At 49.4% G+C, this 22,961-nt stretch overlaps 1 protein-coding gene across 3 annotated transcripts in view; it reads left to right on the top strand.

The window, feature by feature from the left end:
* Nucleotides 1-22,961, top strand: part of MYO18B (myosin XVIIIB) — a 258,450-nt gene that overhangs the window by 201,517 nt on the left and 33,972 nt on the right. For all 3 annotated transcript variants that reach the window (XM_006938537.5, XM_045041734.1, XM_045041736.1), the window contains one exon: nt 18,820-18,950. In XM_006938537.5, the coding sequence (XP_006938599.3) occupies nt 18,820-18,950 (131 nt within the window). The remainder of the gene's footprint in view (nt 1-18,819; nt 18,951-22,961) is intronic.

Here is a 22,961-nt window from a genome sequence, read left to right as displayed (position 1 = left end):
GGGCGTAAATATTTTAGACTTTGCAGCCTATACAATTTGTCACAAAACGCTGCACATTGTTGTGCGAAAGAAGCCATAAACAATACACAAATGAATGGGCATGTGTCTTCCAATAAAACTTTATTTACAAAACAAACCAACAAAACCACAGGCTGTGCCTTGTTGACTCCTGTTCTAAGCTCTAGTGGAAGGAAAAATAGAATAGGAGACAGACCGCAGAGCTAGATTTAAATCCTGGTTCCAGCCTTTCCAGACTGTGTGTCCGGGGCAAGTCCACCTGTCTTTTCTGAGCCTCAGTTTCCTCATCTTTAAAATGTGTTATAACAGAGTCAGGTGATTTAAAAGTGTTTGGCACATTTTAAAGGTCAAAAAATAATAAGTGTCCCTACCTACCCCATGTTCATTATAGAGCACTGCCTCAGCTGGAAAACCCCCAGGACACAAATCAGCAGTCTGTATACACACTTCTGTTGTGAGAGTGAACAGTAGGTTGTGGGTTAATGTCAGGCCATCATGAGACACTGAGAGTCAAGGACACTGCACTGTTCCAAGCCTAACAATTATGTTTGCATTTTAACTGGAATGGCTTTCAGAAGGGATCTTTGGGAGAATTCTGACTTTTGTGAGATGATGCTAATAGTTAAGACATACTTAACCAGTGCTGGGGAAGGGACTCCTTTTCATAGAAAAAGTATAAAAAGAACCTTGATTTGTGATCCCATGGTTGGTTGGTCGGTTGGTTTCCATTATGGATTTTAGCTGGAGGTTGATTTTAAGTTGAGTTGTATATAGTTTATATTTACTTGTTTTTTTTTTTAACTGCTGTTATTTATATAACAGCTTGCCATTTATGCCAGGCATGTTTTATGCCTTATATTATTTATTTTTCCCAAATCCCCTGGGACCTACTGCCTGCTTTTCAAAGTGTGGCTCACAGATGAGCGGTCATGGCTACAGAAATGCAGAATCTCAAGCCCCACGCCACACCTTTGAGCCAAGATGCGCATTTTAACAAGACCCTCAGTGGTGCACGTAGACACAAGGAATCCTAATATAGACACTGCATCATGGTTATATTACAGATCGGGAGACAGAGGCTGAGAGAGGTGACAGACAGAGCTTCCCCCCCTCCAGACCCTGACCACACAGTCGACTACCCTATTTAGCTTATGGTTCCTGCCTCTGTATTAGTGATATGGTTATTTTGCTTCTCTAACCTTTCCGCCCAGCTAACCATGTACTTCCTGTTGCTAGGCATCCCTTTCTTCTTGACTCTTCCATTGTGGGGGTCCAAAAGTTAACCGCACACCCAGTAGGTGCTCAAATATCTGCTGTCTGGTTGAGTGACTCCATCAAACATTTGCATATGCAAAACTGAAGGCCTGCTATTTAAAAAAAATGGGGTTGGGAGCTGCCAGTTGTAATCAGTAGGGTTTCCTGGGCACATGTGCCTTTCAGTGCTGAGTCTTTAGAATATAGAATAATAACCTCTCTTGGAGGGTTAGAAGCATAAACACCTTGACCCCAAGGGCTCTAAGAAGCTTCAGGTTTCTCTAGTTTTGTCTTCTGGAGCGATAACTTCAGCAATCAGGACAGGTGAGGCACAGTGATTTCCCCAGTGTTTAGATTATTCTATTTTAGTTTTTAATTTTAAAGTAATCTCTATGCCCAGTGTGGGGCTTCGAACTCATGGCCCTGAGATTAAGAGTCCCATGCTCCATCAACTGAGCCAGCAAGGCTCCCCTAGGTTCTTTTCTATCTCACTAGAACGTATGCGAGTCCCCTAGAGAGGTGGTGTCTAAATATGTCCGCCAGCAGCCTCATGGAGCTATTTAAATTTACGTTAATTAAAATTAAATACGATTAGGACACAGCTGTTGACTTGCACGGGCCGCGTATCAAACACTCAGTAGCCACCTGTGGCCAGCAGGCATAATCGGGCACCAACATAACCTTTTGGCATGTAATCTGAATTCTTCCCCTTTGTTCCAGTCTTATTCGCGGTTCCTCCCTGACCTCTTCCCGGGGTGAAGCCAGCCAGGCCACACGCACTTCCTTTCCAATTCCCTCTTTGGGCCACTTATGGCTCTTCTCATGGCCAGAAGGAGGGGGACTTGGTTTTGGAGCAAGAAGTACAAGGCTATGCTCAAGATAGCCTCACTGAGCCGTCAACTCCTTTAGGTTAAACCCACTTGTGCCTTGGGCCACCCTGGTCTTGGGATGGCAAGGACACCGACATTGTCATCTAGTCTCTGTATTTCATCCATTTTTCCACAGGGCGCCACCGCCCTGCATTTTTTTGAAAAATAAGTTTTACAGCTAAACTCTTTTATGCCTGTAAGTTAACTTTCAAACCTTCCTCTCCTCTGATATGACTTCCTAACATGGTTGCTCAACATTTAGACCTGTGGAATCTTAGCATTTGGAATGATAGCATCCTAGAGATACTATGGTATCTAAGACCTTAGAATCTTCAAGGTAGAAAATCTTAGGACTCATAGAAGCTTGAATCATTAGACATACATAATAGTAAAATCTTATTAGGTTGAACCATACAAAATTTCCATTTGTATATAAAATGGTTGACTATAGTTGATTTCACACGGTTCAGCCTAATAAAAGTATGGACTATTGAAAGTCATACATTCTTAGAATTATTCACTCCCAAAAGCTACTGAATTTTAGAACCCTAAGACTTTAGAACAGGGACCAGTAAATTTTTTCCCCCAAGGTCCAGAGGGTAAATATTTTCAGCTTTGTGCACCACAGACTCTCTCTCAACCTCTGAATCCTGAAAGCATCCACACAGACAATACATAAATGAATGTGTGGTTGTGTTCCAATAAAACTTTATTTACAAAGACAGGCACAGGCCAGATTGGAATTGCAGGCCATAGTTTGCTGCCACTGTTTTGGAACATAAAAGCTGAAAGGGTTCCATCAAGCACTTGGATTTGCACAGGAAACTCCTAGACCTACTTTCAGAGGTCCTGAAGGGCCTCATTCAAATGTGGAGACATTTTCTTTAATGTTTATTTTATCTTTGAGAGAGGGAGACAGAGGATCCCAAGCAGGCTCTGTGAGAACAGCCGTGTCTGATGTGGGGCTCAAACCCATGAACCGTGAGATCATGACCTGAGCCAAAGTCGGACACTCAACCGAGCCCCCCAGGCAGCCCCAAACGTGGAGACATTTTAAGGAATTGTTGCTTAGTTCAGACCACTGTCTCTCCCGGGGCAGCATGTGGCCTCCAGAGAGGGAGTGAGGAGAAGGAGGAGCCTCTGGAGCCTGTTGCTAACATGTTCCCCGGCCCTGGGAGGGAGTCAAAGCCATGTGTCTACCCTGAGGGGAATGAACGAGGCCTGCCTTCCAGCAGCCCCAGCCCCTCTGAGGCCAGCAGCCCCTCTGGAGCCAAGCCCCTCAATGAGAAGGTCCAGATGACCCTGCGTGCTGGAGAGGGCAGGATGGATAGAGCTGGCAAGAGCCAGGGGTGGGGGGAGGGTGGGATGGAGGGCAGCAGCGAGGTGGATTTGATGAGGCTGTTCGTCCAGGTGGCATGGGCCACAACCTTGATATGTGGAGGAGAAAAGAGAGATCGCACACTGCTTAGCGATCGTTTCTTTCCCGCTGAGTCAATAAATGAATAAATGGACCACGAGTGGCCAAGTGGCTGATATAATTTTAGACTCCATCAAAAGGAAGATCACAAAAGTGTATGGAGGGAGCTTCCACGTCTCTGTGTCCCCCCGCGGGGAGCCTGGGCTTCCTAATGTTACAGTCTGGGAGGCATCTCAAAGGAGGACAGGGCAATCTGGGGACATTTACTGCCTGTCTGCTACAAGGCTGACACAGTGCAAAGTGCTTTCCACGCTTCCCACAATTTGTCTCATGAAATCGGCACTTCCAACCTCATGAGCCAGGTAATATTTTTTTTCCCCCTCTATTTTACACAATTTTTTTTTTTTTAAAAAAGCGTTTAAAAAGACGAAGTGACTTGCCCAAGGCTAAATAAGTAGGAAAGATTAGCGCCGGGACATGGAATTGGTCTCCTGGACTTCGAAACCTTCGCGCCCAATCAAGATGTTGCTATTTCGTGAAGGAACACCACGATGCATGTGGATCACCTCGGGGTATCGTTAAGATGCAGAGCCTACGTCAGCACATCTGGGGCAGGGCCTGAGAATCTGCATTCCTAACCAGGAACCAGGTGATGCCGTTGGCCCAGGGGCCTCCCTGGGAGTGGCTGGCACTGTATCATGCTCTCTCCTTATTCCAGACCCCCTGAAGCCATGGGAGGGGAAAGCTGATTTCTTTTAAGATGAGGTCACACAGCAGGAAGTGGTTTGCCAGTTCAGGATTCAAATTCGCATCTGTCTGATCCAGAGTCTGTGTCTACTGCCCCCCCTTCTGCCTTTAGCTTGGCTCTCGACCGCATTGGATTTTGCCACTCAGGGAATATTTTGCAACATCTGGAGACGTCACTGATGGGCACAATGTGGGGGCAGGCGTGCTGCTGGTCATCTACTGGGTCGAGGTCAAGGACACTGCTAATGATCCTGAAATGCATAGAACAGCCAGCTTCCCGGCACCCCCAGCAAAGAATAATCTCCCTCCCCAGGGCACCTGGGTGGCTTAGTCAGTGCACTGTCCGACTCTTGATTTTGGCTGATCAGGTCATGATCTCACGGTTCCTGAGTTCGAGCCCTGCGTCAGGCTCTGTGCTGTTGGCAGGCTGTTAGCACAGAGCCTGCTTGGGATTCGCTCTCTCCCTCTCTCTCCTTTCCCATTCAGTCTCTCTGTCTCTCTCTCTCAAAATAAATAAACTTAAAAAAATGATCTCCCTCCCCTGTCAATGTCAATCGATGTCAATACATCAATAGTGTCGATAATGTCAGTAACACTGAAATTGAGAAATCCTCCTTTCTAACAGAGTCTCCTTCCATCCAGAAAATAAAAATCCACCCAGAACCCCTGTCTGGAGGCCACATAGTGCTCTTGAATTAGAGGAGTTAGTGAGCATTTGAAACTATGCTCCCACAAAAAAAGTAGCATGAATAAAAATGACAGTCATAACTACTGACAAAAGCCCATTTCCCAGTCAGTAAGTGGAACTTTCCACTGCTTCGAGATGAAGCCAGGGTGTTTGTGTCTCTGGAACATCCTCTCGCCTCAGCAGATGGGAGTCAATCAAGTCCAGAAATCATTGTCTTAATCTCCGGTCATTATCACGCCTGGCCGCACGCTGTTTATCGGCGTCTTTAGCTGTTAATGTCGCACGCACTGTTTTCTCTGACAACAGCTCCTATTTCCACCCATTTCTCAGCCAGACGGCACTGACCGCGGTCCAAGCACAAGAAAAGCTGGGATCCGGCATTGATTGCCAGGACCCACAGCTCCGGTCCACGTCCTGGCTGATCACTTCTGGTGGGGGGACGTATCTAGTAACACAAGACTATTAATGAAGGTTGATGGACCTGGGAGGCTTTGTTTCCGTTCACTCGAGCTCATTCGTGATGGTTCTTTGGCTTGTTGGGACCGCCGGCTGGGGCTTCAGTCATGATAAGGCGACTGTGTGTGCCCGAACCAAAGTGGATCTCTGGAGAGGGACGCAGCCATATGACAATGGTCTTGTACGCATTCAGCTCTTCACAGTTTACAAAGCACGTGGACGTGACCTGGGCTTTGCAGACAGGGAGAGAATGGATGGCTAACGTGGAGTTGAGAGGGCAGACTCTCGCATGTGTCCCTGGTGCTGGGGAGTCGGGGCAGGGACGGGCCCCGTATCCGGGGCTTGGGTCTGGTGCCTTTTCTCAATCTCACCGCTGCGCTGTCTCTCCCTGGCTGTGCATATTCCTCGACTCCTAGGGAGTATCTGTGGTCCTGCACCACGCCTCTCCTGGAACTCTCTGAACACAGGATGCTAACAAGGACGAGATCTCACCTGACCATGGGCACAGTGGGGGTTAACACATTGGCAATAATGATTTTCTCCGATTCTTGGACACGTTTGCATGACTTGTGACTGGGAAGTGAGGAAGTTGGGAGAGATGGGAGTGTGTTTTGGTGGAGAGGGGACAGGAAGGATCTGGGGCATTGAAATAGTACAGCCAGGGCGGATGCAGGGTTGAGTGGCCCAGCTGCCTAAATGAGGAGCATGAGAGGGCCAGGGGACATGGGGGGAATGTGAGAAAATTTCACAATAGAGGACCCCCCGTCAACTTGCCACACGTTACAAGCTGTCACCCGGTTGCTCCGGGAACAGGAAAGAGGGCTGTTTATGGAGCACCTGCTGTGTTGTATGTGGTATATCAAGCACCTTCCACCCAGGAGCCCACATCTTTGGGCTCTTGTACAATCCCACAGCACAGCCATGCTGAGGCCATTCCCACTTTACAGTTTAGGGAAACTGAGGGTCAGGTAGGTGGGTGACGACTGGACTGGCGTCAGACTGGACGCAATGGAGAAGGCATCATCGTGGAAGAAGGCATCATGGAGAAAATGACTATGAAATGGGTCTTGAAGGATGAGTAGGAATTCACTCAGCAGGGAAGAGCATTCCAGGTAGAGGAACAGTAGGCGCAAAGGCACAGGGGCAGGAAGGAGCGCAGCCTGTTTGGGAGCTGGTGAAGGCCATGGGAATTACCAATGAGTGGGGTGCAGAGGGTGGGCACTGGAAGGAGAAGAATGTCAGAAGGTGGGCGGGGGACCGTGAAGCCTCGCCAGGCTTAGCCACACAGTTTGGACTGTGAGAAATGAGGGGGAACTAGGGCCTCTTAAGCGGGAGAGGACGTGATCACATTACAGAGATTCTCCGTTGGGCGATTTACGAGATGCAGCACGGAAAGGGGGCTAGGCGGAAGAGAGGGACAGCAGCTGAAGACGGTAAGAGCACCCTTAGGGGATGATGATGGACCCTCTATGATCATGAACAGAGGGCAGGAGAAAAATGCAAGCGACCAGCCCCATTGTACTGAGGAGACACTTGAAGCCCAGAGTAGGGACCGGGGCGGGGGGGGGTAGAGGGGTGTGGAATAAATGGTGTTCGCGTTACCTTCTTTGGGTGCAGGACCCAGGGGACACTTGAGAAGTTTCAAAGTCCAGCTTCCCTATTTCTGCAATCACATGGACTAGTGGGCTGAGAAGACATACGAGCTTCATTTCCATTTAAATTGAAATAAGACATGTCAAAGGTGACTCAATAATTACTGCCTGGAACAATGGCCCTCTGATGCGGGAAGTGTAGTGTCAGTATATGTGGTACAGATAATTTTTGCATTTGAGACTTAATTATGTTGATATAATTATTCCTCTGTCAGGAGAAATTGGGTGGCACAGATACGTCATATTTGCATCTGAGTAGAAAAATGAAATGCCTTCCTTCTTCTTTTTTTTTTTTTTTGCAGGAAGCAACTGGGTGGGCGACTCTGGGGAGTCAGGAATGGGGTGTTTGGAAGTTCACTCCCGGTCAGGATGGCTGTCTGTGGCTGGCGGGGCTTTGTGACAGCCTGCAGGTGTCCCCTTGGGAGGGCTGGACTCCACCCACAGTCCTTCTTTGCCCCTTTCTGAAGATGCTGCATCAGAAGTCACAGCCTGGGGCCAGTTTTAGGGCTGAGAAGGCTGTGAGCTCTGAGTAGCTAGAGCTGTAAGGAATTTTTAGAGAGTTGTGTTTATTTTATTTTATTTTATTTTATTTTATACTACTCTGTTCTATATTAAATTTAATTTAATTTAATTCTCAAAGCTTGTGATTCAAAGACTCATGAAGCCTGATTATTTCCCTCCTGGCTGTCCCCACCCCACTGGTCTTTTGTGAGGGTCTGGTGCCGGTGAAAGGAGTCTGTGCCCTCCACCACCCCCCACCCATCCGGAGAAACTTGGGACCCCCCAGAATCCAGTACAAAGCCCCCTCCTCACCATTGGAACCCCAGTCCATGGCACCATTATCGCCCAGGGGTGGGGCCCAGTGTTTAGGCAAAAATGGCTCATAGTCCAAAGTGGGGGAAAGAGAAAACGTGGAGGGAGGAGCTCACTTCCTTTTTTAAAAAAATGTTTATGTATTTATTTATTTATTTTAAATGTCTTATTTATTTTTGAGAGAAGTCTTATTTGAGAGAAATGTCTTATTTATTTTTGAGAAAAGTGGGGGAGGGGCAGAGAGGATCCGACTGGAAGAGGGTTCTGCACTGACAGCAGCGAGCCCGATGTGGGGCTTGAACTCACAAACCATGAGATCGTGACCTGAGCTGAAGTCAGATGCTCAACCGACTGAGCCACCCAGGTGCCCCAATGGTCATTTATTTTTGAGAGAGAGAGAGACAGAGCGTGAGTGGGGGAGGGGCAGAGAGAGAGGGAGACACAGAATCTGAAGCAGGCTCCAGGCTCTGAGACGTCAGCACAGAGCCCGACGTGGGGCTCGAACCCACGAACCATAAAATCATGACATGAGCCGAAGTCAGACGCTTAACCCACCCCAACGCCCCGGGGGGAGCTCACTGTCTAACAGAGAGAGGACCTAGGTTCTAGCTCTACCTCGGCCACCCAGGGGGTGGTTCAGCAACCTTTGCCAGGTGTCCTCCTGCTCAGAGCCTCAGCTTTGGGGCCTGGCAGATGCTGTGTGTGTCCACAGATGCATCTGTGACGTGTGCATGCATATCGTACACACAGCTTAGACCTTTTGCAGGCCAGGTCCTCATCATCTAGATGTTTAACAGCCCAAGCTGTCATCTTCTGGAATTCTATAAAGGCCTTCAGGCAGTAGCTGGGGGCATTTTGAAACAATCAGTTAGGAAAATGAGCAGGGAGAAGGAGGGCTGTAAGCAGGTGCCTGGAATCCCAAGCCCTTCTGTCTCGAGGTGACGGGGAATCCTGGTGGGGCAAGCTGGAGGGGCGGGGTGGGGGTTTCAAGGCTCCCTGCTTGTCTGCATGGCTAACTCCATTCTGCCTTTCACATAAAACCATTTTATGTGAAACCAAGTATCTATATGCACGGGCGGAAATGAACACAGGATGGAAAGACACCGTCTTAGTTCTTAAGAGGGGTTGTCTCCAAGTAACAGACATTTTTAAAGGTTTTTTCTTGCCACTTTATTTTCTAAATTCTCTATAGGGAACCCTGTGGGAACCAGAAAAGAGAAGAAATGGTGTTTAAAAGACAAATAAAGGACCACAGGGCATTCTACAAGTATGCTAGGGCTGCTGTAGCAAAGTGCTACAGACTGAGTGGCTTGGACAAACAGAAATGTCTCAAGGTCTGGAGGCCAGAAGCCTGAAATCACGGTGTCGGCAGAGCTGTGCTCCCCCTACAGGGGCTAGAGAGGGAAGTGCTCCGTGCTTCTCTCCTAGCTTCTGGTGGTTTGCTGGCCGTCTTTTATGTTCCTTGGCTTGTAGATGCATCCTTGGGATCTCCTGTTGACACATGGAGCCCTCCCCGTGTGTCTTCACATCATCTCCCCTCTGTGTGTGTCCAAATGTCTCTCTTCTTATAAGGACACTGGTCATACTGGATGTGGGTCAGCTCATGTTAACTTGATTACCTCTGTACAGACCCTGTCTCCAAACACAGCTGTATTCTGAGGTACCGGGGATTAGGATTTCAACCTATTTTGGGGTCAGGGGGACATAATTCAACCTATAAACAGATATGTTTCTAGAAATGAGAAGAAGTGCAGGATGGCTATGGTGTTTTCCTTTGTGGGTGGTGGAGTCCACTGAAATGGAGCTTATATGTGAAGAACGTCTAGTGTTACCGTGTTGGTCAACTTCCAAGATGGTGCCCCATGATCCCAACCTCTGGCATTCACACCCCCGCATAGCCTCCTCCCATATTGTGCCAGAGTTGGTCTGTGTGATCAAGAGATGGTCAGTAGTGATGACACCTTGTCACTCCAGAGGCTAGGTTATCCAAGGCATTTGGCATTTGCCCTCCTCTGTCTTGGATCATGTGCCCTGGGACCCCCAACCACCGTGTCCTGAGGACACTCAAGCAGCTCAGTGAAGTCCCTTGTGGCAGAGAACCGAAGGCTCCAGTCAACAGCCATGTCAGTGAGCCCTTCTTGGAAGGGACCCTCCAGCTTCAGTCAAGCCTTTGGACAACCATGCCCTGGCTGACATCTTCACTAATACAGATTCTGGATTAGTTTTCTTTTGCGGCTGCCATAAATTACCCTGAACTTAGCAGCTTAGGATAATGCAATTTATCCTCTTACTGACTTGGAGGTCAGACGTTTAAAATAAGTCTTAAGGGGTTAAAATCAAGGTGCAAACAGGACTGGTTCCTTCTGGAGGCCCCCAGAACAACTCATGCCTTGCCTCTCTCAGCTTGTGGAAGCAGCCAGAAATTCTTGGCTCCTGGCTGCCTCACTCCGGTACGATGCCACCATCACTTTGTTGCCTTCTTCCCCACTGACCCTCCCGCCTTCTTCTTATGAGGACCCTTCTGATGACATCCAGGGATCACCCGGATACTCCAGGATAACCTCCCCATCTCAAGATCCTTAATTTAATCACACCTGCAAAATTCCTCTTGCCATCTAAGTTAACATAGTCACATGTAGCAGGGATTAGGATGTGGACGTCTTTGGAGGCTGTTATTCATTCTGCTATAGACTCTGAGTCAGATAAGCCACTCCTGAATTCCTGACCCACAGGAGACACTGAGAGATAGTGAATGATCTTTCATATTTCAAAACACTAGGTATTGAGGCAACCTGTTAATGTAACAATAAATAACTAATACAGATTAGGGGGTTGTAATCCAACATTTGGTTCTGTAACACTTGAAAATTGGAATTCTGGATTTCTTAGGACTTTTTCCTTGAAATATATGTGTGTATATATATATATATATATATATATATATTTATATATATATACACACGCATCTATTTATCTATCTACTATATATTTACATCTATATAAAATATAAATATTTATAAATATAGGTATGGATGGAGAGAGAGAGAGAGAGAGAAAGAGAGGAAAGTGTGCAGATCTTGCAAACATACAGTTGGATGACTTTCTACAAACTGAGAACACCCTGTCTTTCATAATGAAGCCTGGGTTGAGCCTGGATATGTCTGTGCTCTGTGCCCGGGATTCTCCTCTTTTCCTCTCAGATACATTCCCGCTCCTTCTCTTCTCGACTTTACGTTGTAGGAAACTAGGGGCACCTGGGGGGGCTCAGTCGGTTAAGCGTCCAACTTCGGCTCAGGTCATGATCTCGAGGTCCATGAGTTCAAACCCCGTGGTGGGCTTTGTGCTGATGGCTCAGAGCCTGGAGCCTGCTCCGGATTCTGTCTCTCCCCCTCTCTCTGCCCCTCCCCTGCTCATGCTCTGTCTCTCTGTTTCTGTCTCTGTCTCTCTCAAAAATAAACATTAAAAAAAATAAAAATAAATTGTAGGAAACTCTGTTTTCTCATTTCCTTGCCTTGCATTGGTCAACCAATGAAAGGAGGCAGTGGACAATGAGCAGGAGAGGGAGAGAAGCCAGGATATTTCTCCCTCTCTTGCACTACCTTGGGGGTGCATCCCCAGCAGCAGCTGAGGCAGCCTCCCATTGGATGGCCTCCCATCCACCAGGCAGCCTCCCATTGGATGGCCCAACATTCTGATTTGTCCTTCGAGCTCTAGGTTGGCAGTGCCTCCCTGCCATTGCTAATCTATCCTGGCTTCTCACCTTTTTCTGTCATCTGAATAACCAATTCCCTGTATTAAATTCTTTTGTTTGAATGATCTAGAGCTATTTCTATTTTCTCAACTGATAAAGGCTCCTTTGAGGCACTGTATTAAATCCTTCCAGTTTCAACAACAACAAAAAAGCAACAGGCTTATAAAACTACATTTTCTGAAAAATGAGGCTGTCCTTGCTATGTGATACCTGCAGGCTTCATACTTTCTGAGTCTTTTCATAGAAAGAAGGTCATTTTGCTACGTATCAAGTGTGTGCCCACATATTAGGTAGACCAGATATACACCACCATACATTATTTCGTTTGTTTCTTGCCATGATCTTTTGTCTGGAAATCATACTTGCATTTTGCCAGATGAGGGACTAGAAGGAAGGAAGGATTAAGAATTCTTCAAAATTCACATAAGCGTTTCATTTCTCCTGCTGTTCCCATATTGTTGTTAGCCCCCCACCGCCCCCGACCGGGGTCTCTCAATTCCACAGATCACTTGCCAGTTTTCAAGGAGACCTGGCCCTCTCGCCTGCCAACCAACCAACTAATATCAGTATCTTATTTGAGGATTCAGGATGCATTTCCAGGAAGATGGAGGTCTTTTAGGGTGTGGCACGATTGGGGGTTCCGGCTGACACTCGTAGATGGGCCACTGGATGAAATGCTTAGCTTGGTGGTTCATAGAGGGGATTCTGGCCCTAGATTACCTGGGTGTATGCAGGGATTGATTGGACATGCCTGCTGCAGGTGCAGAAAAGGGTGGGAGGAGTTGTTAGGTATTTATTGACCCTTTGGAAACAGGCAGCCCTGAGCTTGAATCGGTGTGTCACTTTCTAGCTGTGTGACTTCGGGGTCTTTGATGAGTCTCTCTGTGTCTATTACCACATGATAAACACAGAATCAAATAATTAATTTGCAGGGAGATTGTGAAGAAAGGGAGTTTGCGTAGTGATGACCACCTTATCCTTAACCCCTCTTGTTGCTGGAGGTTGGGCGCTAAGTAAGAGAATCTGGTGCTTCCTTTGGGGGTTTCTACTGGGTACCCCAAGACTTTCCTTTCCCACATTGAGACTCAAAGCTCCATGCTAATGCTTGTTCCATTACCAATATGACCCTGGAACTCTAGCCAGGACACCGTTGACAGGGCTTTTATTTTGCCTCGCAGCCTCATTTCTCCCAGGCAAGGGACCCTGGGACAATTTGAATGAAACAATGGAAATTCCCCATCATCTCATCACTTCTTTCAGAGAAGACTCCCCCCACCTCTGGAGACACAAATATCCTTGGGTAAAGCAGGAGCAAAGGGACAAGAGCCATGGGCTGGGGTCAGGACACCGGGGTCCAGCTGTAGATCACTGTGTCTTGGGTGCATGACCTTGGGCGGATGATTTCACCTTTCTGAGGCTCAGTCTGCTCATCTGTAAAATGGGGATAATGAGGCCAGGGTGGGAGGCACAGAGCGGGTGGTCTGGCGGATTGTTCCTCGCAGCATAGACAGAAATAAAATCTTATATAGTTTTTAACTTTCTGATAAGAAAAGTCATCCATATTCTTTGCAGAAAGTCTGGAGAAGTATAGAAAGGAAAACAAAAGTCACCTGACCTCTCACCGCTTGAGATAACAACTCTGCCATTACTTTGTCATCATGTCCTCAAGTTACTTCTTATGTGCTTGTGTCGCACTTGACTTTAAGGGCTCTCATAAAAATTATGTGAGATGAGGCATTTCATACATTTAGCAGGGGACCTGCCCATGTGAGAAAATAGAAATAAATATACTCACATAATAATGAATTAAACAAATATTTATTAAGCATGTGCTATGTGTCAGACTGGGAATGTTCACGCAGGTGCATCTGAATATATGCACGTACACGTGTGTTCATGTGTTTTTATATGTATTTGTAATAGCATATATATTTGTGTGTAATGTTTTTTTGGGGGGGAGGCAGGCTCTGTAACATAACATTTCTATTTGTCTTTAGCCCATCAGAAGAAAACAAAGTGAGTTTTCATTATGTTCAGGAGGTGTTTTGAGATGGCCTGATCTACAATATAAACTAGGAGAAATGAACTTTGCAGTGGGATACCTTGAAAGGATGTAGAGGCAACCTCTCGAGCCGCAGAAACTGATGCGTGAGTCCTGCGCATTTGCAGACAGGAGGCCGTCTGCTAAAGATGCCCTGGGCAGAGAAAACAAACAACGGTTTTAAATATTAGCCTCCAATGGAATGTCACAGGAGGAGATGATTTTAATTGCAGCTACTAATTATCGTATGAACGACCTCCCACACGGGCAGCTCTGTGTGGCATGTTCCAGGGGAGTAGCCTGGAAGTTTAACAAGGGTTAATGATTCTCTTAAGCGATGCTGGGGAGGTCAGCACATACACACAGTACTGTATTTATCTCTGTGTGCGTGGAAGTACGTATGCATAATGAATTCCCAGGCCCCCCCTTCATTCACCACTTAGAGTCATGCTATAACACCATTCATGCGATCCCCAAACATACACTGAGCGCCTGCTATGTTCTGAACACCAGCAATACAGATAGATGAGGTCCCTGCGAGAATGTTGAACTCCGTAGAAGTCAGGACTTAGCCTGCATCGCTTGTGCGTAGATCAGGGCTGGCACACCGTAGGTGCTCGATAAATGTTTATTGAATGAATGAAAGGTATATAAACATACATATACATACATGTAATGAATATATCATACATGTATATAATATCTATGTTGTGTGTTATTACAGTGTGCATATGGCTCAATTGCAGCCATAGATGAACGTGGGCATATTTGCTAGTGGGTTTCTGCCATATACGTCTAACTATCTGAATAGTTCTGTGTCCTAATTCCTCCCCCAACTTCTTCACGCTTCAAGCCTCCAAAGAGAGATGAAAACAGAGAAGACCGGCTTCACGCTTGGCCTCCAAACGCAACCCCATGTGCACATGGTGGTCCCAGTCCAATCCCAAGCACTGTTAGTCAGATGTTGTGGAGAATGGAAGAAGGTCCCAGACTCCCAGACGCGAGAGAGGGTGCCTCCCCTGTGCCCCCTTCTTGCGTGTCCCCTGTGTGTCTCCCGAGGGGTCTCCCGCGGGGGCATTGTTTTGTCTGCCCCAGGGACACTGTTTGGGGCACCGCATCCATTCTCCTAATGACTTGGTCTGTGCAATCAGCAAACGCTATTTGTCTTCCAAGTTGAAACAGGAAAGGTTTGCTGATTACTGATGGCACATACTCTAGACTTCCCCAAACCGTCTCCTTGGGGTGTTCCCGCTGAGTCTGATGTGACTCCCCCGGGCCCCGTCCTTGGTCCACAGATACCCTTATCTACGGAGGGTTTTCTTTCGTTGTTGTTGTTTTATTATTGGAGAGAGACAGAGGCGGCGCAAGCAGGGGAGGGGCAGGGAGAGAGAGGGAGAGAGAACCCCAAGCAGGATCCACGCTGCTGGTGCAGAGCCCGACGCGGGGCCCGAACCCATGAAACTGTGAGGTCATGACCTGAGCAGAAAGTCGGACACTTAATGGACTGAGCCACCCCAGGCATCCCTATGGATGGTTTTGCTCACAGCTCTCCTCGCTCTGTCTGGTTACATTATCCCCTCCGCTGCCCTTGCTTTTCACCCACATCCTTCCTCTGCAGGGCACTGAAAATGCCTTGCAGCCAGAGTCCTTGCTCGCCCGTGACCTTGGCAAACCTCAGCAATGCTCCCCCCCCACTCCGGTTACTCCTCGTTCTCCTCTAAGAATTAAATGATAGCAGTGCCAGCGTTGGCCAAGCCTTTCCTCTCTGGAGATCAGAGAGGTTGAGTAACATGCCCCAGGTCACACAGCCAGTGAATGGCAGAGCTGGGATTTGAACCCCGGCACCCTGGGTCCAGAGGCCACTTTGTCTTTCATGATATTACAGATTTGCTTCGTCTCAGCGCCTCCTCTCCTCTGCCCCCCTGCTTAGTCCCAGTCCAGAGTCACCCACCCCTGAGATGACAGTGCCTGTCCCTGGTGGCCCCGTCCTCTGCCCACCAGGAGGCTCCGGGAGGGTTCCGTGTGACATTGCATGGGCACAGCTGACCCAGCCACAGCTGGGAGGGGACCTCTGTGCTCCCTTCTCATCCCTGAGGCTCATGAGGCATAAAGGGCTGTTACTGAGAAACCCAAGACCTGGCCGCCCATCTCGGCTTTGTCCTCTCCCGGCTGCATGGCCATCCCACTGCTCCCGCCTCACTTTCACTTTCCCAATCTCCCAAATAAACATTCACCACATGCCTAAAACGGCCCAGCCGTGGCCCTTGCACAGACTCTCCGTGTCTTACAAAGACACAGGTGCCCCGTCGCCTGGGAGAAGGTGGTCGATTCTGTCACCCCCAGGAAGGGGCTGAGCTCAGAAGCCACGGGGACTTCGCGCCCAGCCAGTTCTCTGGGTGTCGTTAGGAGCTGACGTGTGGGTGTCCAGAGGCAGGTACCTCCTCAGCCATCCCACGCTGTGTGTTATTTCCTCTGACAGCCCACTGGCCTCCTGCCCAGTGGGGGAGGGGGGTGCCCTGCCTCGGACCGTCTCTCACCTTGTCAGCACCAAGATGGGGATTTCACAGCTGGCGGCTTCGATCAACTGCAATGCATTTCCAGCTCCTTGTCACCCCCCCCCCCCCGACCGCCTCTCTCCACGCCGATTCTCCTCTGCTCAGCCCTTGGGCTTCTCAGTTTTTGCCTTTTCTCTCTCTGTCTGTCTGTCTCTCTCTCTCGTTAAAATGGGAAAACCTCAGAATCGGATGAAAGGCACAGACTCACAATAAGCAGAAATGGCTGAGCCGCTCTGCAAAGGAGAGCTGTGCATGTCCCCATAATTGGGGAGCAGCCCCTGCTCCTCCCTGACTTTCTCCGGGGGTGTGCACAGGTAGCCCCAGAAAGATCATTGGCCTGGGAGCGGGGGCAAGAGTAGTCTTTAAATCCAGGCTCTGTACCTTACTGCCCTGGATGCCTTCACTGGCCTCCATTTCTTCATCTATGAAACAAAGGCAACAATCCCAGGCTCAGAGAGGGGCTGTAAACTGTTTGAGGTTGCACAGCTAGTGAGTTAAATGGGCAGCCAGGGACTGTGCTTAGGTCTGACCCTAAGTCTTTATATTTTGCCCCCTTCCACGCCCTCAGCGGTTGGTATAGATGTGTTCCTTAAAACAACAGTCGACAAGGGACACCTGGGTGGCTCAGTCGGTTAGGTGTCTGACTTCGTCTCAGGTCATGATCCCAGGGTCCACAAGTTCGAGCCCCGCGTTGGGCTCTGTGCTGACAGCTCGGAGCCTGGAGCCTGCTTCGGATTCGCTGTCTCCCCCTCTCTGCCCCTCCCCTGCTCACACTCTTAATGTTTCAAAAATAAACAAACGTTAATGTGAAAAAATGTCTTAAAGTCGGCAAATAATCCTTAAATAATATTAGAACAGCTTAAAAGAAACATTTTATCTATAATACCCACTCCCTTAATCCTCATCTTATAAATACTACCAACTTCCTAAGTATTTTTCCAACTGTGCGCGCGTTATTTGCAGACTGCTAGGGACACAATATTCCTCCGTTCTATTCCGTTTGCGTGCCTTCATTCTGCAGAAGCATTCCATGCTGCCACAGCCCTTATTTCCAACGGGAATGTCTAAGAGCGCCAAAGTGGTGCACCGTGACCCCCCTACCGATCCCCAGTTGTTGGCTGATGAGGCTGCTTTCAGCTTCTCCCCATCCTCAACACCACCGCTCGAAGCATCCTCCCCTACAGACCTCCCTCTGCCTTTGATTGATTCCCCCTGGGCTTACCTGCTGGCAGGTGAGATTCTGGGTTTAACCCGAGGTTTCTCAGGGACACTGTGGACATTTGGGCGAGGTAGTGCTCTGTGGAGGCAGCTGTCCTGTGCATTATAGGATGTTGGGCATTATCCCTGCAAGGTGCCAGTCACACACACACACACACACACACACACACCAAGGTGTGACAGCCAAAAATGTCTCTAGGCATTGCTCAGTGAGTGTCCCCTGGGGGGAGCACAAAATCACCCTCAGTTGCTAATCACTGCAATTAAAGGGTAGGGGTGGGTGAAACCTGTTGCCAATGGAAGTCAGAGGTTTTCCCGAGTCTGGACAGAATCCGATTAGGGCAGGGTCAGATGGGGAAGAGATGAGCCCACAGAGGAGAGGCAGATGCGCGGAGCTGGAGTTCCAGCACTGCCATTAAGCCTTTGCTTCCCCGGGCCTCAGTTTCTCATCTGCGAAATGGGAGCAATGATAGCCATCCTCCAGGCTTCTGAGCAAGGAGGGAGGTCCTGAGGGTAAGACGCTCAGCACAGTGCCAGGCACAGAAGGATCTTAGTAAACGGCAGTGGGGTGCTCTGGGACGAGCCCCGTTGGCTTGTCAATTTTTGTCTTTGCACCCTCTGAGGACGGCACGGCAGAGTGGAAAGGGAACCGTTCTTTTTTAAAAAGTGTATTTATTTTGAGAGAGAGAGAGAGCACACTCGAGTGGAGTAGGGGCAGAGAGAGTGAGAGAACCCTAAGCACACTCTGCCCTGGCAGCACAGAGCCTGACCTGGGGCTGGACCTCACGAACCGTGAGATCATGACCTGAGCTAAGATCAAAAGTTGGACGCTTAACCGTCTGAGCCACCCAGGCGCCCCGCGAACCATTCTTGTCTGCTCCCCAGCCGACACCCATCTCCCACTGCAGATCCATCCCTGAGGGAGACTCAGCTTCCTGAACCAGCTTCGGTGACTGGTCTGGGAAACATTAATTGGCTCATACATTTGCTCATCCATCCAGGGTGTAGTGCCTGGTGCAAAGTGGGTGGTGCAGGTTCCGAGTGTGGCTCTGGGGTCGGACACGCTGGGCTCAGAACCCCAGCGTGGATGAGTGAGCGCTGTCCATGGGCTACGCCCCGGTGGCCCCCCAAATGCCCCTGCCCTCTATAAAATTCAGAGCATCTCTCTGAGGGTCCATAAGCCCATCTGTGCAGAGAGCGTGCCTCAAGGGGTGCCCACCATGTACTAGGTGCTCAGTGAACACTTGACTCAGCCCAGCGTGTGTCTCCTCCCCAGAAGCTCTGGCAGGTGTGTGGGTTCTTGCCCAAGGCCAACGTGTGCTTGTGGTCTCTGCCTCCAGGAGAAGCACGTGGAAGACCTCTCGGCAGTGAGACAGACCCTCCAGACAGACCTGGAGACGTCCATCCGGCGGATTGCCGACCTGCAGGCAGCCTTGGAGGAGCTGGCATCCAGCGACAGTGACACGGAGAGGTAACCTACGGGGGGGGGCAGGTGCAGCGGGGTGCAGCAGGTGGCCTGGGGCCCTGGGGTGCCCTGCAGCCTTCGGTAGACGGAACTCCTTGTCTCGGGTCCTCTGGGGGCCGCATCTGCGGGGACACCCGGATGCATCTCATGGTGGGAGGCACAACCGGCTGGCTCCCGTGAGGAGGGGCAGGATGCTTGCTTCCTCTCCAGTGTCAGCATCTCCTTGTTGCCACCAAAACCGCCTGGCCCAGCTCTCCAAGACTTGGGGGAGGTGACCCTGGGACGTGTCTGCAGAGTGGGCTCCAGTTTGTCATCGTGGCCAGTGACGCGTCCAAGCTGGGCCCAGTCCCCTCACGCGTCAAGTGGATGTAATACTTTGAACCGACCACATGAAATGGCCAGGTGTTGACCACTCTTGATCTGCAGATTGGCATTCCGTGGACTCAGCCCTCTGCCTACCTGGTAGGATTGTCAGAGTCAAATGAGGTACCAGATGGACATCGCTTAGAACCAGGCACGCAGGCTGTAAGGGTGTGCACTGTGTTTGTGCCCAGAAATGGGCATCGCTTCACAAAGGCAACGACTGATTCGAAGATGCAAAATTAGCCAGCAGGTGATAGGCAAGGCCTCTCAAGTTCAGTGTCGGGGCTTCTCTCCTTTCTCGGAAGACAGGTTGCTTCCTACCATCTCCACTCAAGTCTCAAGCTGCTGCAGGCCAGGGGTGCCCCGGGTGGCCACATGGGCCCGGGCTGTTGAGCCCCTGCAGGAGACCCATAGCGTCCTGTCCCCCAAAGCTGCCTTTGCAACCTTGGCATTGTCACCTCTCTGGAACCCACAGCTGCCTGTCTGGCTGCAGCCTCTCTGTCCCCATCCCAGCCTCTGTCGCAAAGCCTGGGCAGCAGGGAGAGACATCTTCTTTGCGACTGCTTTGGGAAGAAACAGGGTGCCTTCACCTAACCTTCAGAGGCGGTGCCCTCCTTACACACCCCTGTGTGGGCTGCATCGGCCCCTCGCCCCTCTTGGGCTTTGTCTCTGTGGGGGATGGCATGCGTTGCAGCCACAACAATCAACGATCAGACCATGGAGTGCAACCCTCTCCACTCTCGCAAGGACCCTGGGGAAGGTCAGGGTCACACAGGAAATTAGGTGCTGCAAAACCCGGGGCTGCTGAGTTTCCCATCCTAGACCTTTGCCTGTCACACCCCTCTTAATAAGGTGAAGCAGGAGCCAGCTGCTGACCTGCAGGAGGTGTGGGCATGAGCTGGGCAGTGAGGGAAGGAAGCAGTGGCATGAGTCAGCTGCGGTCAAGCCAGTGGGGAGAGCCCGTAGAGCTGACCATGCCTCGTTAAGGGGGAGAAGAAAGCCCAGAAGGAAACACACCAACATTCTGGTGGAAGGCATTGCTGGTGACCTAAATTTTTGTTTGTTTCAAGCGTATTTACATATTCTAAAGTTTCTGCAGTGAACATACCCAGTCCTCGCTGTACTAGATAGGTTCCTCTTTGAGGAGATTTTGCTCCTATAAGTTACAGACTTGATATGCCTGATATTATTTATTTATTTGTTTGTTTATTATTATTTTTAACGTTTATTTATTTTTGAGAGGCCGAGAGAGAGAGAGAGAGAGAGAGAGAGAGCGTGTGAACAGGAGAGGGGCAGGGAGAGAGGGAGACACAGACGCCCAAGCAGGCTCCAGGCTCCCAGCGGTCAGCACAGAGCCCGACGCAGGGCTTGAACCCACGGACCATGAGATCATGACCTGAGCCGAAGTTGGCCACTTAGCCGACTGAGCCACCCAGGCGCCCCACAAGTTTTTGTTTTAATTTCAGGATAGTTAGCATACGGTGGTAGGTTAGTTTCAGTTATACCATATAGTGATTCCACAATTCCATACATTACTCCGTGTTCGTCATGACAAGTGTGCTCTTGATCCCCATCACCTGTTTCCCCCATCCCCCCCACCCCCCTGCCCTCCGGCACTTGCCAGTTTGTTCCCCATATTTCAGCATCTGTCTTTTGGTTTGTGTGTGTCCCTTCCCCCCCCCACCACCACCTTTGCTCATTTGTTTTGGTTTTTCAGTTCCACAGATGAGTGAAATCTGCCGGACTGACTTCGCTTTGCATGATACTCTCTAGCACCATCCGTGTCATTGCAAATGGCAAGATTTCATTCTTTTTTTATGGCTGAGGAATAGTCCACTGTGTATATATGCCACTTCTTCTTTCCCCATTTATCAATCGATGGACACTCGGGCCGCTTCGATAATTTGGCGGTTACAGATAATGCTGCTGTGAATACATGTATCCTTTCAAATTAACGTTTTCGTATTCTTTGGGTAAATACCCAGTAGTGCGATTCCTGGATCATAGGGTAGTTGATTTTTAAGTTTCTGAGGATTTTTAAGTTTCCGTTTTCCAAGGTGGCTGCGCCAGTTTGCATTTCCGCCCACAGTGCAAGAGGGGTCCTTTTTCTTCAACATCCTCTCCAACCTTTGTTTGTATCTGTGATTTTGGCCATTCTGACAGGGGAGAGGTGATCCCTCGCCATGGTTTTGATTTGCATTGCCCCGATGATCAGTGATGTTAAGCATCTTTTCATGTGGCTGTTGGCCATCTGTAGGTCTTCTTTTTTTTTTAATTTTTTAAAATGTTTTTATTTATTTTTGAGACAGAGAGAGACAGAGCATGAGCAGGGAAGGGGCAGAGAGAGGGGGAGACACAGAATCCGAAGCAGGCTCCAGGCTCCGAGCTGTCAGCACAGAGCCCGACACGGGGCTCGAACTCATGGAGTATGAGATCATGACCTGAGCTGAAGTCGGACGCTCAACTGACTGAGCCACCCAGGTGCCCCTGTAGGTCTTCTTTAGAGAAATGTCTGTGAACATCTTCTGCCCACTTTTAATTGGATTAGTTGGGTTTGGGGTGTTAAGATAGCTTTTCTAATAAATGAAAGCTATCAGCAGAACAAATGAAAGTTATAAAAATAACCAAATTGGAAAGAGGCACAGGGTGTGGGCGCTTGCAGGTGTGGGTATAGGCTGGGCAGAGGTATGACAGGAAGCAAGGAGCCTGGGAAGCAAGATCCTGGTGGCAAGGTCATAGAGGGTCACAGACATCACTCCAGTCTCAGCTTAGAGGGGATCCTTCAGAGCCTTAAAGGGACCCTGCCCTCACCCTCATCTTGATAAGGAGCATGCTTATCTCTTTCTGTTCCAGGTGAAAAGCCTCATGCTCACCTTCTGTCCCAATCCTACTTTTCTGAGGTCCCCGGGAATCCCATCTGAACCCCGGCTTCCTATCTGCATTTTCACGGCTTTGGGTCTCAGCGAGACTCCATCCTGACTCTCTGCCCCATTAACTTGGAATTGAACTAGACACAGAGCAGATATCTGACCAGTGGCACAAGAATGGGGGGGGGGGGGACACTGGGGGGAAATTGCCCACAAAGAAGTCTCAACACATTTCGAAGAATTAATATGGCACAAACCTTGTTCTCTGGTCACACTGCCATTGAAATGATTATCAGCAGTGAATGGCAGTCCGTGCCTTGCCAGGCTGCAGAGCCAACATCCGGAGGAAAGCCCCAGCTCCTACCTGGGTGCCAGCCTCTCCTCCTGTTCCCCCATCCTGACAGCTCCACGGTGTACTTCCTTCTTAATTGTCTCATCTCCCAGGGTACAAGGTTTGGATGGGAGCCCGAGGGATTCGTCGAAGTACCTCTCCAAACTGAGCTCTCAATTAGGATTCACACCCACCGGGGGCGGAGAGAGAGAAACAGCGTGTGTGTGTGTGTGTGTGTGTGTGTGTGTGTGTGTGTGGTGCTTCTGCTGGAGGTAAGGTTCTTTAAGAGACTTGTTCAAATTATGAAAAGTCACATTTCCCCGTGTTGGGAATTCAATCCGAGCGTAACAGGCCTTCCAGGCTGGAAACGTGGTTACGTGCTCGGAAAGCCAGGCGGCCCGTGTGGCAGCGTTGACTCCCCGTGCCTTCCTGCACTCGGGCTCTGCCTTGCGACTT

The sequence above is a fragment of the Felis catus genome, chromosome D3 (assembly GCF_018350175.1).
Source record: "Felis catus isolate Fca126 chromosome D3, F.catus_Fca126_mat1.0, whole genome shotgun sequence".
In the NCBI taxonomy this organism is placed as follows: Eukaryota; Metazoa; Chordata; class Mammalia; order Carnivora; family Felidae; genus Felis; species Felis catus.
The sequence above is the reverse complement of the archived record's forward strand: the minus strand, read 5'-3'. Positions and strand labels throughout refer to the sequence as shown.